The sequence below is a fragment of the Diabrotica undecimpunctata genome, chromosome 3 (assembly GCF_040954645.1).
Source record: "Diabrotica undecimpunctata isolate CICGRU chromosome 3, icDiaUnde3, whole genome shotgun sequence".
NCBI lineage: Eukaryota > Metazoa > Arthropoda > Insecta > Coleoptera > Chrysomelidae > Diabrotica > Diabrotica undecimpunctata.
This window is the reverse complement of record NC_092805.1, coordinates 53475575-53491761: the sequence shown is the minus strand read 5'-3', so window position 1 is coordinate 53491761 and position 16187 is coordinate 53475575. Positions and strand designations below refer to the sequence as shown.

At 32.2% G+C, this 16187-nt stretch overlaps 1 protein-coding gene across 2 annotated transcripts in view; it reads right to left on the bottom strand.

The window, feature by feature from the left end:
* Positions 1-2942: 2942 nt before the first annotated feature.
* LOC140436809 (ATP-binding cassette sub-family C member 4-like) overlaps positions 2943-16187 on the bottom strand; it is a 127261-nt gene continuing 114016 nt past the window's right edge. For both annotated transcript variants that reach the window (XM_072525927.1, XM_072525926.1), the window contains exons 18-19: positions 3102-3374; positions 2943-3046 (exon numbers count right to left, since the gene is read on the bottom strand). In XM_072525927.1, coding sequence (XP_072382028.1) covers positions 3019-3046; positions 3102-3374 — 301 coding nt within the window. In that variant the 3' untranslated portion in view covers positions 2943-3018. The remainder of the gene's footprint in view (positions 3047-3101; positions 3375-16187) is intronic.

The following is a 16187-nucleotide window of genomic DNA, read 5'->3' as shown; positions in this document are numbered from 1 at the left end:
TATTGAGACAATGACCAATAGTTGTTCATGTATGTCAGATAACGCAAAATAATTCTGAAAAGGCTTTAGTGTCTTGGCCTAAAATTAAAAATGTATTTGAACGAATACATGTTGATTTTTTTTTATAAAAACAATTGTACATTTTTAATTATTATAGACTCTAAATAAAAGTGGGTTGATATACATGTTATAAAGAAGGGTACTTCAGTATTACACACCTTAGACAAGTTCAAGGTAACTTTCTCTTTGATGGGTTTACCAGTTATTCTGGTGAGTGATAATGGTCCACGTTTTAATGCTACTGATTTTACAAGATTTTGTCAAAACAATGAGATAACCATTCTAAAAAGTCAAGCCTATCACCTTCAATCAAATGGGTGTGCAGAGCGAAATGTTCAAACAGTCAAAGCTGCAGTGGAAAAATTTTCCATTCGACACTCTGAGCTCACTATGGAGCAGCAAGTGGTAAATTTCCTATTTAAGTATAGAAATACACCAAGTGCTAGTACTGGGTTGACTCCAAATAAAATTATTTTCAAAGTTAAACCTAGAACCAGAATTGACCTTTTAAAACCCAGAAAGGAAGGGAAAGTAATCTTCAACAAAAATGTTGACTATGTAAAACCAGATGTCTATACTACAGGTGAAAACGTGTTAGTGGGTAAATTAGGTCCATATGTTCAGGAAAATGGGTAGAAGGGGTTATTGTGAGATGTGTTAGTGCAACTACCTATTTTGTAAAGGTAGATGATAAAATTATGTATAAACATGTAAATAATTTAAGGAAATTAACTAACACACAAGCTCCATATATAAGAGAGGGAATAAAAGAGACTGTTCCAATTATAGAGGTATTAGTGTGACGAGCTCTGTGGGCCGGTTGTACGGCAGAATATTAAAGAAGAGGGTTGAAAGATAGATACAAGATATTGAAGAACAAAGCGGCTTTCGTACCGGGAGATCCTGCCTTGATAATATATTTATCCTACGACAAATAATTGAAAAGCGTGTCGAAAGAAGTAGAGAGACCCATTTGGTATTTATAGACCTTGAGAAAGCATATGATAGTGTCCCGTTAAAGAAAATGTTTGAGGTCCTCAAAAGGTCCGGATTGGATTTGACGTATATCCGAGCGATATATAAATTGTAGGAAAATGCAGTTAGTTGTGTAAAAATTGGAACTAGAACCTCAAATGAATTTAAAGTCACTAAAGGCCTAAAGCAAGGATGCTGTTTGTCACCGACACTCTTTAAAATATACGTCCAAGAAGCATTGAGGAATTGGAGAAATAAATGTAGATTTATGGGCATCGAAGTGGGACAAGAAACTCTGTATACATTGTTGTTTGCAGATAATCAGGTGGTGGTTGCAACCGATGAGGAAGATATAAATTATATGAATCGAAAATTATTTGAGGAATATGCCAAATGGGGGCTTACTGCAAAAATTGGAGGAAATACCACAGATCTGAGGCTTGAAAACGCAGTCATAAAAGGCTGCAACCAGTATAAATATCTAGGAAGCATCATATCAGCAGATGGTAGAGTTAAGATAGATGTACAAAACCGAATAACCCAAGGGAAAGAATGCATCCGAATACTGAATTCAATACTGTGGTCTAATAAAATAAAGATGCATACCAAACTTCGCGTATACAGAGCAATTGTAGAACCAATTACCACATATGGTGCCGAATGTTGGACGATGACAAAGAATGAACGAGATAAAGTAGACGTTGTGGAAATGGATTATCTTAGAAGGTCATGTCGAGTATCGAGAATGGAAAGAATCAGGAATGAGGAAATACGAAACCGTACAGGAATTAGAGATACTCTTTCAGATAGAATACAAGGAAGGCAATTACAATGGTATGGTCACGTGATGAGAATGGAGGAGGAGCGGTGGCCAAAGAAAGCCTTAATGTATGTTCCGCCAGAAAGAAGGAAAAGGGGAAGACCACCAAATTCCTGGAGAAGAGAAATTACAAAAACAATGCAATCTAGAGGCTTAGAAGAGGGAGATTGAAGAGATAGGAAAAGATGGAGGCTGAAATGCGGGAAGCGGCAATCGCCGTAGGACCCCCGTTATATGATGATGAACTAACACACATGTAAACTTGGATGTTGAAAAATGGAGTTTTTATCAGTATCACATGTAAATGTAGGCAATGATCTGGTTGCTATAGCTAAAATTCCAAATTCGGATGAACAAGATAAGGGAAATATGATACAGGTAAAATCTCCCATGCAAACAGATTCACACCCTAGTAGTAGTCTGTCAAAATCAGTTAGTGGTGATGTCTTAGTAAACTCTCCTGGAAATGAAACGTCCCTGAGATGTAGTTCCAGGATAGGCAAAAAACCTTTCAGATTAAATCTTTAGTTTAGGATGAGAGTAAATCATTAATTTTATTGTTTTTGTTAGTAGGGAAGGAAATGTTATATATTTGTTTAGTGTTAAGTTAGTATAGCTGGAGACGATTGGTAACACGGATATTATAACAATTGGCAGGACTGACATTGTCACTTTTGTTGAGGGGTTATATATAATCTAGTGCGTGAGCGAACATTGTATCCGACTATATAGGGTTAATTGCACTGTATTGGTAATATGTTAATATAATTGTTTAACCGAACACACAACGTTTATTTATCATTTCATCAAGTAGTATACATAACAATTATTTTTATGTTTATTTTCTACAACTACCACTTTATGTTTACAACTTTACTACGCTGTTGTTGATTTCTATATCAACAATTATATTAAGTTTATACATGTTAAGTACCTTTCCGTATGAACCTCAATTTAGGAGCTTAGTTTTTATGTTTCCCCTTTCTTTGGTTCTCTATTAGAATTTGTATCTGTCAGATAGAGATATTGCTAAATTGATAAAAACAATATATACTTGTCTCTAATGAAAGAAGAATAAGAAGGCGGAAATAATAAATACATTTATTCTTAAGAGAAATATAAATCTATCGTCAACTATCCTGTGATATGTAAAAAGTATTTCTTCATTTTTCACTTTTCAGAAGTTTTAACCTAAAAATAAATTTAAAAGTAAACAATATATTAATATTTTATAAGTTTCTATTACTCTTGCTCATCCAGAAACAATTTTCTATAATGTTCCTCCGCTATCTTCTTAAGAGCCTTCTCAGTGACTGTTCCAGTTTCTTTTAACATTTTACTGAAATATCCTTCATCGTCTTTTAATAGTATGTGAGGATGATCAAATTCTACAGATTGACCGGCGTCCATTACTAAAACTTTATCGGAATCCATAATTGTATTGAGTCTATGTGCTATAGTTATCACAGTACAATATTTAAAGTTCTTTCGAATTGTCTTCTGAATTAAGGCATCGGTACTAAAAAAATCGCCATATGAGTTTAAATTATAAGTCATTTCTAATATAATATAATAATAATTTATTAATATGTATAATATAACAATATAATATAATATAAATATTAAGCCACAACACATAATCCTTTTATGGCGTTATACAGTGTGGAAACCACTCATGGAATAAAATTGTTTGTGTCCTTTATTTTAAAAAATTACAAAAAATGCAGAGACCCGTCAACATTTAAGTATAAATAGCTTTTTATACGTTAAGCGCTAGATAAAATGTTGAAAAAGGCCCCCTGGGCCAAGTAGCAGATTCGTCTCGTATTGGTATTGGTAACAGCGTAAAACCAATTTTGGTTTTCCATTAATTATTTTGCCTGTGCAGTTTTTTTTTCGAGCGGTCCCTAGGGACCCTTCTGGAGTGTACAATGTGTTAAATCTTTTAGTTTACTGTTTTACAATGAGACGGAGCGCAAAACGCATTTTAGTACTTGCAAAAAGAGTTGAAAATCGCACTTTAGTGATAAGAATATTGAATAATTTGTTTTGCGCTGTAGTGTAAAATTTATTGTTTTTAGATTTGTCTTTGATTTCAGTTGAAGATTCTTATAACTGCTCTCCGGACTCTATGGGATCATACATATTGAGCGAAACTGAGTCATAAAATGATTTGCAAAACGAAATAAATGTATAAAATATACTCGCCGAATTACTTCAAAGAGGTTCAGATGAATCCATTGAAGTACACCCAATCCAAGAAGCAACACTGGTAATTTGTTTGTGCACCTATTTTAGAACATTAAAAAACACTGGGACCCATCAACTTTTAAATTCATGTGTTCGCTTTTTTAATATAAATGTGAATGCACAGGATGATTCACGCAAGTCTAGAATAGTCCATCATCTTTAGTTTTCATGAAATACCCTGTATACTTTTATGTTTTTAAAAGCTCTTGAACACTCTAATCTCAAGAAAATATAATGCATAGGGTCTATTATAAATACTACAAGGTGAAATTTTAAAATTATGTATGCCTGGCAAGAAATTAAATACAAAACTCAATATACTGTTATTCAGTTTAGAAAATTGATGTTTGTATTATTTAGCTTATTTAAAGAGAATACCATTATTTAAAGCGTTATGCAGTATTAACTTTAACATTATTAACTAACAAAAATGTATGTAGTTAATGTCTTATATATAAGACATTAACGAAAATTATACATAATTTTAAAATGTCACCTTAGATTATTCATAAAGGGGCCTACATAATACAGTTCGTGAAGGTCAGGAGAGGATCATCTTGTTAATGAGTTTTTGAAAACATAAAAATATATAGGCTGTTTCAATAAAAATAAATTATTAATTAAAATCGTAGACTAATTTTCGAATCCAATTTCAGAACTTCGCTTTAATCTGTGCCTTCTAAGAATTGCAAGGCAAAACAGACGTTGATAAAGATGTTATGAGAGACATGGGGCATCTAAAAATTGCATTCCACAACATATCTCCTCAACTAAGCAAAATTCTTAGCGAATTGGTTTCTAGTACTCGTACAGAGTATATCGAAATAAAAAGGAAAAGACAGTTAAGATTTGATTTCACGTACAGGGCGCTTGCGCATCTGCTTATACGTATTTCGGCCTAATAGGCCTCATCAGAACGGCTTTCGCAATCGCTCTGAACGTGAAATAAATCTTTTCTGTCTTAGGAATCAACACTAACATGGCTTCGTATAGACGCAATGTAGCGACATCTAATAATAAAATCGTAGACTAATTTTCGAAACCAAATTCAAAACTTCGCTTTAATCTGTGCCTTCTAAGAATTGCAAGGCAAAACAGACGTTGATAAAGATGTTATGAGAGACATGGGGAATCTAAAAATTGCATTCCACAACATATATCCTCAACTAAGCAAAATTCTTAGCGAATTGGTTTCTAGTACTCGTACAGAGTATATCGAAATAAAGAGGAAAAGACAGTTAAAATTTGATTTCACGTACAGGGCGCTTGCGCATCTGCTTATACGTATTTCGGCCCAATAGAGAACGGCCCTCATCAGAACGGCTTTCGCAATCGCTCTGAACGTGAAATAAATCTTTTTTGTCTTAGGAAGCAACTCTAACATGGCTTCGTATAGACGCAATGTAACTTAACTGTCTTTTCCTTTTTTAAATTATTAATTCTTCTAATCAATTATTGTTAGCTATTTTTCTTGGTCACTTTTACTAAGGAATTTTTTCTCCTAAAGTTATAACATGAATAGTTTCTGATACATATGTATATAGTCGAGAGATCGGCTTATTGGACCACCCGGTACATATTGTAACAAACAGTTTTATATACAGAGTAAAAATGAGTAAAAATCAAAAAATATCGAATGTGCATACAGGCGTGCAAGTAAATTGGGCAGTGATCAGTATTCTTAAAAGCGTGGTTGATTTCCGTAAGGTGTAGCCTAAATTAGGCTACCATTACAATTTTATAATATTTTGACAACTTATGTCTAGTAATTCATACGGTAGCGTTGGTGGAAATTTTGTGGTAACACTTCTAAACGTACAGCTGAGTACTTTAAATATGGTCACATACCAAAACTCAAAAACATTTTAGTAGTAAAAGAGATTGGTCACATGCTGACTTGTTACATTTCAACATATTAAAAAATAATTAAAATATAAAATTGAACACTTATTAGAATCTCCTTTCTGTAGATTAGCAAAGAAGAGTAGCGTTACATATGTTAATGAATAAAATATATTCTAAAGGATGAGAATAGCATCAATAGTCTTTTTTCAGATCAAGCTGGAACTTTCTAGATATGCTAATTTGTAGAATACGAGATGTGGCTATCTGAAAGGTAATTTTTGGGTTGAAATATGTTGATGAGGGTTATTTTATACCGTTTTTCAAGGAACGCTCATCGCTGCTATTTTTAAGATAGCGCATTGAGATACTTATAAATTAACTAAATAATAAGGAATTAGCAAACCGAGATTATAAAAAAGATGGATCAACCTTACACACAACAAAAGAAACAAATAGTTTGGAAATTTTTTTTAATGATAAGATAATAAGCAGGGACATACAAATTCCATTAACAACTGGGTATTGACATTTAAATGTTCATTATGAAGTGATCTGGGAGCTTAGAAGATTGATACCCCGGAAGAATCAAATCGATTTTTCTCGAGAACGGTATATCCTATCGACTTAAGATAAGAGTACCTTTTAGTACTAGAATACCTAAAAATCTAATAACCTAGTATGACAAATGTTTAAAATATCGTACCAGTTTTCATTGTTCTAAATAGAAGCGTTCTAGAGGTATTAAAACAAAACTAATTACTACATTTTCGGACTAGGTGAATTGGATCAAATTGTCTTAAAATTATCTGAGGAATCTCCAGTCTTCGTTTGTCAGGAGAGTTTCTGGACACCCTGTATATGACCAAACTTTAGAAATATTTTCAAATATACAGGGCCACCCATATTAACAGGGTGAAACAAACTTTTTTTAATGGAACACCGTGCATATTTTTACATTTTTAGACTCTTCCGGATGTTTTTGTTTTTTAATATATTTTTTGGTATGGTTATAAAGGGTAGTTTTTTCATTAATTTAGTAGCAAAATTAATATCCTGTAGAATTGTAGAGATTTGACATCAAAAAATTTATTTATGTTCAAAAACTTTTTAATATAGTCAACTATTGTCTAAAATTATTAAAATAGCGAAATATTTAATTTTTGTGTACAGGGTTGGTCGAAACTTGCAATGAGTATTTTTTTTTCTTAAACGGAACACCCTATATTTTGGTGTTTTAATAAAATGTTATTTTATGATACTTTATTATTTATTCTCTATACCTAACTGCTTTAATTTGTAAGTTATTCCTGATTTTTTAAGCCAAACAATAATTTCATTAAAAATTAAGTGAAATTTTATTATGTTGGCTATGAAAAAATACATAATATTCTAGATTTATCCTTAATTTGTTATTATTTGAAGGGCTGAGTGGATGAAGGAGGTATGTAACATTTTTACAAAAATCTAGTTATTCTCGTAGATGAAGGAGGTATGTGTTAATATGTTTTGTGGAACTAACAGTAGCACTCTAAGAGCCATATTAAGAGAAATACTAATGTCCAGAAGGAGGTATGTATCAACAACTACTTATATTTGTAGTGGATGAAGGAGGTATGAAACATAAATAGCACATACCTCCTTCTTCCACTAGTGTCCTGATCAAGTTATGTAACATACCGCCTTCATGCACGTAACAGCTAGCTGTGAATGAGCTGTTCACCATTTGACAAAAACGATTGTTGTGATTAACACGTGTTTTGCGAATTTAAGTTGTGTTAAGTAATATTGCTCACATTGATAATTGAAATGACTTCAAGGGGAAAGATAATGTTACAGTTAGCTTTAAATGATAATATTTTAACTGCCAGCGAGAGTATTGACAAAAATATAATACAAACCATGAAAAATGAGAATTCTAACCTACAAATGCCAATTTCATCAACAAGTAGTGACTATTCTACAGGCAAGAATGAAGTTCGCCAAGAAGAATGTAAGTATCTTTTTTATAAAATATGAAATTCACGTAGGAATATTTTGTTATATTCAATGGTACCTATTTTTTATTGTTATAGGGAAAGTGCCATATACTTTCACAATGTGTCCAAGTGTTAACTTGAAGGTAAACAGTTCTGCTCTGACTTCAAATGTATAGTTTAATATCTTTTGTTTTTTTAATCAAACAGATATTCGAAATTACAAGTAATATTACAGTTTTCCTTATGTAAAAACTGACATTAATTAAAATTAAAAAATCTAACAAAATATTTCCAACTGTTATTATTATGAATATGGAAATTAACAAATTTGGCAAAAGTTTTATGTCATGACTTGGTCAACTGTTTTGTTATGATTATTATGTAATTTGTCATAGCAAGACACTACTTATAATGTGCTAAGGGTAGATTAAGGGCCTTATAACTACTTCAGTAAATTGACTATATATTTTGTTTTTCAGATGATGGAGAAGACAATAACTACGATTCAAGTTGCGATACCTTATTCGGGGACAACTCTAGTGATGAATACGTGCCAGATCCGGAAGATTACATCAACTCATAATCAGACAACGAGATTGATAATGAGATGGTAGATGCACAGAGTAATAATGAATCGATGGAAGAAGAGAATGATATACTAATGGAGGATAATAACATACTAGTAAGTCAGGCAAAATCTAATGAAAATATTGTTGGACAAAATGAAAAAGAGCATATATTGCCTACAGTCCATCGCAAAAAGAAACATTTCCAACCAAAAATAAAAGTAAGTAGAAAAAAGCAACGAAATGTTGATGAATGAAAGAAACGAAATGCTACACTCTGCAGGCAAAGAGGAGAGGCCTACAAAAATTATAAAGGTGAGTTGAAACCTGCTAAGAATATTGTCAAAGGTACTAATTTATGCCCCGAAAAGTGTCGCCGACAGTGTTCCCAGGTATTTACAATTGAAGACAGCGAAAAAATTTTGTCATCGTGGTACAAACTGGATATAAATGCTAAAAACTCTTTTCTGTATAATAGTATCAAAATAATCCCCACACACCGACAAAGAACTGGAGCCTTAAAACACAAGACCGCCTCATTCCAATATAACGTAACATACGGGGCAAAACAAACTATTACATGTAAACGAGCTTTTGTTTCGTTATACAACATTAGCATGAAGAAGGTTGACTTAATCCAAAAGCAAATTAAGATGGGTTTAGCTGCTCCTCTACCAGACAAAAGAGGAAAACACCCAAATAGTCAAATAGACCCAATAAAATTCAAGATGATGTTGTAGCTTATATAATCCAGCATATTTCAAGTTTCCCTTCAGAATTATCTCATTATTCAAGCAACTGCAATATCCATAAGAAATATCTGTCTCCGCTTTTATCGCTTCCTATTATGCATAAACTTTATATTGATACATGTAATGCAGACAAAGTCCAAAATCGATTTAAAGTTAAGGAATGCACGTACCGCAATATTTTTAACAATGAATTCAACTTATCGTTTGGACACCCGAAAAGTGACACTTGCAGCACTTGCGATTCTGGTGCTGCAAATGAGGAACATATTGAAAATTATAAAGCAGCGTTTGAGGCTCAGAATATCGACAGGGAACTAGCCAAAAATTCAGATGGTGTTGCATATATGACATTCGACCTCCAACAAACGATGCCGTTGCCTAGACTCAGTACTTCTAAAGCATTTTACCTCCGCCAAATGTGGTTCTATAATTTAGGCATACATATTATAACTAAAGAAGTTGATAAAACCATTTTTTGTACATGGACTGAAGACCAAGCATGCAGGGGTAGTAGTGAGATCGCTAGTTGTTTTTTAAGAACCATTGGAGTTGAGCTGGCACTTAAACAAAAAAATCATTTAATTATTTGGACAGATTCGTGTGCAGGGCAGAACAAAAATTTCCTAATTGTGTGTGTTTATGAGTATCTTATACAAAAAGGAATATTCCAAATAATCGACCATAAGTTTCCTGAAGTAGGTCATTCCTACTTGGATTCAGACCGGGATTTTGGCCGAATTGAAAAAAGATTAAGGAAACATCAAACTATTTGTACTCCACAACAATACCGTGAAATTATTGCATCTGCCAATAAAAAGAATAATATGGTTATTGATATGCAACATCATTTCAAAGACACCGAGAACCTTCTAAATAAAATGCAACTGATGAATAGAAAAAAAGATGTTCTAAATGAAAAAGTATATTTCCGTGATGGCATTAAATGGATCCGTGTAGATACCTATGGGTCCTACCTCTTCAAGGAGAGTTTCGATTATGGTACTCCTTTTAAAAAAGTCAATATTTTTAAAAATTTGAAAAAGCCCTCCACACTTTCCGAAGATTTTGACATTCCAAGACTTTTCAGGAAAACCGGTGCACTATCAAAAGAGAAAATTGATAACTTAACACAACAACTTCCCTTCGTTCCAGAACAACACAGGTGGTTCTATGAGCTTATTTTGTGTGAAAATAATGAATAAACTTAAGCGGTGACAATTTTCGATATCCTTGGTGTTATTAAAATATGTATACGTATTAAAAATAAATATTATTTTGAATATCTACACAACAGTATTTTCAATTGTATGCATATAACCTGTTTTATCCTTTAGACAAAGATGAAATATACAAAATATTTGTGGAAGAACGAGGTATGTACACAACATCTTTTTTTTTGTCTGGTTAGCAGATATTTAAACAATTTCTCAACTTCCATATTAATTTCACCACTCATGAGAACAGTATGATTATTTAAGCATTTGAAAACCAATAACTACAAAAAAGTTCTACAATGAAAACTTTGGGGTCAAATATCTCAAAACTTACTTTTTGTTACATACCTCCTTCATCCACTCAGCCCTTCATTTCGTCAGATATCAATATACCTAAGTGGTACTAAGTAACGTGATGTTTAATATACAAATAAAATTAAATGTTGAAAACACATTTACTAAAAAAAAGTAACAAAACAATCGTTGAATTTATAATAAATGTTTAAAACGGTTTACGTCGACGTCAATACATAATAATTGCAGGCGATCTTCAAAAGCTGGATTTACACTAGTTAATACGTTTCTGTTTAATCTCATGCAATAATTTGCAATTCTCCCATTTATATATTCTTAAGTTGTAGCTAGTGTTTCATACACCTTATATTTTATTAAGCCCTAGAAAATAAAATCTAGTATGTTTAATTCTGAAGATTATGGAGGCCACCTTCTTGCTCCTTTCCTTCCATACCTACATTCTATTACGTACGTTCAACGGTACAACTTAAAATAAATCCGGCAATTCGATGTCCAAACAATGTAGATACATTTTTCCGTTCACTTGATCCTGGAATATCATACTTTGAAGGAATTCGAGATCAAACATATAATGATAATGTTAGACTGAGAATGAAAATGTGGTGTATATTATAAGTTAAGTAATAGTGGAAATTAGGTCTGTTTACAACACCATGCTTGTCGAAAGTTGCCTCTTTCCCAAATAAAACGTATTTCAAGAAATATGCATTATTCTGAATTTGTTCCTGTGCCTACTAACAAATTCTACGCTTCTTTTTTTAGTTATCCCTATTAAGCTCTTTCAAAAGCATGTGCAATTTCCCTCGTACTAATAGAGAATCTCAGTGTACTCTTAGTGAGAATCAGCATCCGAATTAATTAGTTTTTTCATTTACAATAGTTTTTGTCCGATTAGATTTTTCGTAATTTACATGTCCAGTTCGTTGAAGCTATTCACGTAAACTTTGAAAATCTTCTCTTCTGGGTTGTCGTTTGTCTGAGAATTGCTAAATTGTATAATTCTTGTTGCTAGTAGCACAGTTTTGTTATATCCTCTTGGCAAAAATATATATCATTACGTTCCTTCTTAAAAAAATCATGTAGTAGTAACAAAGGAGCAGGAACTATAAAATTAGTCTAATGTTAGACTTTTAAACAAGTTTAGTGTCAAAGTCATAGCCAACTAGGTAGAATATTGTGATTTTATTAATGTTTTATACACCATCAATCTTAACTACTTAGGTATTTTGTATTTTTTTTTCTATGTGGAATTTTCTATGTGGAAGAAGGTAATAATAATAATATCGTGTAACATTTTTGTTAGGGAGATCTTTTCGGATTGTTCCAGTACCAATTGCATCTTTAACCCCGTTTCAGCTACCTAGATAGAATAAAACAGATACAATAGATCCCTTGTTCTAATGTTTGTAGACGTTCATAAAGCGTTTGATTTTTTATTTTTGTATTTTGAGAACGATTTACGACATCTGTCAAAAAACTGTCAAAGTTGAAACACGCTTTTTGAAGTTCCTTATAATTTTTTAGAGATTTAAATAGTATTAAATACAGTTCCGTAGTAGTATTCATAGAAATTAGACGTACAATTAGAAATACAATTAATATTGTGCTTTAAATTGTGAAATTTGTTGCATTCTAACAGCAATATCGTTTGTTGAACCACCAACCATATGAGTGTCAATAGCGGGGGGAAACCCCCTGACCCCAAAAAACCCACAAAACCAGCTATATCTGGAAATATATTCGATAGTCAAAGTGATGCCGAAATGGATATTTCTGTAAGTACTCCAATTCCAATTAATTTGATGAATAATGCAAATACAATCAATCTGAATGAGACACAACAAAAAGTAATAAAACAGGTAAGGCAAGCATTTTTATTCAATAGTAATGATCTAGGCCCATATCATGTATATATCGAGAATAGCTCTACTGAGTTTAAAGGTAAACTAAATCCTTTAAAGATTGGTGAAATTATTTTGTCTAACTTTCCTGAAGCAGACAATATGATTTCAAGTATAGACGCCATTGGCCGAAATAGAATTAGAGTCAAATGCAAAGATTATAAAACTGCCAATAACCTCATTAAAAACAAAACTCTAGAAATATTTCGTTTAAATAATTTAGATCTGTATATTCCAAAATTTATTTTACACAGACAAGGAGTTATTAGGGATATAGACACAGATTTATGGGAAGAGTATATTAAAAATAGTATTAAACAGTATGATAGTCATTGCATATTTGAAATTGCAAACGTTAAAAGAATTACGCGTAAAGTAGAAAAAATTGTTATTGAGGAAAAAATTGTCGAATATGTCCCTACTAAATCTTGTATTGTGACCTTTAAATCGCAAACTTTACCTAAATATATAGTAATCAATAAGGTTATTAAAGAAGTTGAAATATATAAACAGAAAGTTTTGTTATGTTTTAACTGTCTTAGATACGGCCACTTGGGAAATCAATGTAGGAGTCAGCCAAGATGTAACAGATGCCAAGAAACCCATAATTCAAAGAATTGTACAAAAGTTGAGTTCACACAAGTATGTTTCAGTTGTAAGGGGAATCATTTGACCACAAACTTAAGCGCATGCCCAGAATTTACACGACAAAAGTTAATAAAAGAGACGATGGGTTTAACAAACGTTAATTTTTACGATGCAAATAAACAAGTGCCTAAGAATTCATATGCTAGTGTTCTTAGGACCAATACAGCCAACAATGATACAAATTTTCCACAAAATTCACAACCTTGTACTTCCTCCCAAGGAAATAATTTTGCTAAATTCATATTTAATCCTCACACAAATACCAGTAGGCCGAATAAAAGGCAGAAACCAAATAATTCAGACCCAACTAATATAGCTAGAAAAGAAATAGTATCTACAGTTTCCATTCCAAAACATCCTGAGGGAATAGTTAAAAGTCAATTTTACCAAAAAAACTTAAACATTGCAGATTCACGGTCAGAAGAGTTAAATTCTTCTGTAATAAATGTCATTTTAGATTCGGTTCTTACAATTATTAATTCAATTAAACAAAATAATAATTTTAATATTTCAAAAGCTGATGTAATTCAGATAATTAGTAACCATTTTAACCAAAATCTAGCATCAAATTCGCAGACTTAAATAAAATAAATATATTACAGTGGAACTGTCGTTCAGCAGTTGCCAATAAAGAAAATTTAGAATATTTACTTCATCAGAACGACATCACTATAGCTCTATTATCTGAAACCTGGTTCAAACCGGGAAAATATTATAATTTTAAAGAATTTAATTGTGTTCGAGCTGATCGCCCTGATGGATATGGCGGTTGTGCAATCCTTTTGAAATCCAACATCATATATGAAGAAATAAATTTTCAAAATACGTATTCGTTTACATATAAGTGTATTTCAATAAAAATTTCACATTTCAAGAAACCTTTACATATAATTTCTCTATATAATGAACTCAGGAATAAAGTTTTAATTTAACAATGGACCAATTTTTTAGAAAATATACCAAAACCATTTATAATTGGAGGCGATTTTAACGCACACAATTTGGCATGGAGCTGCGAAGTTGATGATAGATTAGGTAAAGATCTTCTAGATGCTATAGAATACTGTAATTTAGAATATTTAAACGACGGATCCCCCACTCTTGCTATTTCCAATAAACCTTCTGCTGTAGACTTAACCATTTGTTCCCGAGATATCGCCTCTCATTTTCGTTGGAATACTCTACAAGAACCTTATGGATCTAATCATGTGCCAATTATTTTTTCATCACAAAGTTTCTCCGCAGCAGAAGCCACATCCAGTAGAAAACATAGAATATGGAACTTTAGCAGAGCCAATTGGATGATCTATACCAGTACTTTGGAAACAATGAAAATACCATTAATCTACGAAGAATTGTTGACAAATATAAACCAAGCAGCCAACGTCGCTATCCCAAAACATTCTTCCATTAAAGAAAAAAACAAAGGTCATATTCCGAAACCATGGTGGAACAATCATTGTCAGTTAGCAGCTGAAAATAGAAAACATGCGTTTATAAATTATAAACAGAATCCAACGCTCCAAAACCTAATGGAGTATAAACGACTAGATGCTATTGCAAAGAAAATCTTCAAACAGAAGAAAAAGAAAAATTGGATTGATTTTTGCGAAAGCCTTAACTCAAGAACACCAATAAAAGATGTCTGGAAAAAAGTTAATTGTTTTAAAAACCGCAAACAAGCCAACAAAGTACCTATTGATCCCGAAGATACATGGTTGCAGGAATTCCATAGAAAAATTGCACCGGCATGGGTTCCAAATGACGACACTGTACAAGAACATATCCAAACAGTACCCCGACAAAACCACAATTTTGACGAAAATTTTCATTTATGGGAATTGCATCGAGCCCTTGAACAAAGAAATAATACTTCTCCAGGTATTGACAATGTGTCATATTCGCTGTTATACAACTTACCTATAGAATATAAAATTTCACTAGTAAACATTTTCAACAATATTTGGAAAAATAAGACACCAGTACCAAATAGTTGGAAAGAGTACCTGGTAATTCCGATTAAAAAACCTGGTAGACCAGAACGTGATCCAAGTTCTTACCGACCTATCTCCTTATCTTCATGTGTTTTAAAAACATTTGAAAGAATAATTAAAAATAGATTTGAACATTGGCTAGAACACGATGGTATACTTCCAAGTTCCCAATATGGTTTTCGCAAGTCTAGGTCCACTCAAGACGCAACTACAGCTCTAGTTACTTCAATTCAGCTTAATTTTACGTCAAATAAGTCTACAGCAGCTGCGTTCCTTGACGTTTCTGCTGCTTTTGATAATGTTAATTTAAACATTCTTTACCAAAAAATGTTGTATATTGGAATCCCTAGATCATTTGCTCTCTTTTTAAAATCTTTGTATTCTAACAGACTAACTTTTTTAAAAATTAATAATGAGGAATTTTCAAACTCTCGACTCACTAATATTGGATTGCCACAGGGAAGTATTTTAAGCCCGATTTTATACATCCTGTACAACATAGATCTTGAAGTTAGTATACCGAACCATACAAAAATTCTTCAATATGCTGATGATGTTGTTTTATACACAGCAGGAAAATTGTTAAGTACCTGTGAGGATAATTTGAAAGTCACATTAGAAATCGTAAATCAGTACTATGCAGAAATAGGTTTATCAATTTCCGACACAAAAACTGAGGTGTGTTACTTTTCACAAAAACATAAAGTTCCACAAGGCAATCTTAATGTGGGAAAGTTTAATTTCCCTATAAAAAACTGTATTAAGTATCTTGGTACCTATCTAGACATGAAATTGTTATGGAAAGATCACATTCATCAAATTGTCAAAAAATCAGAAAACTCAATAAACATTTTAAGAGCTTTCTGTAAAA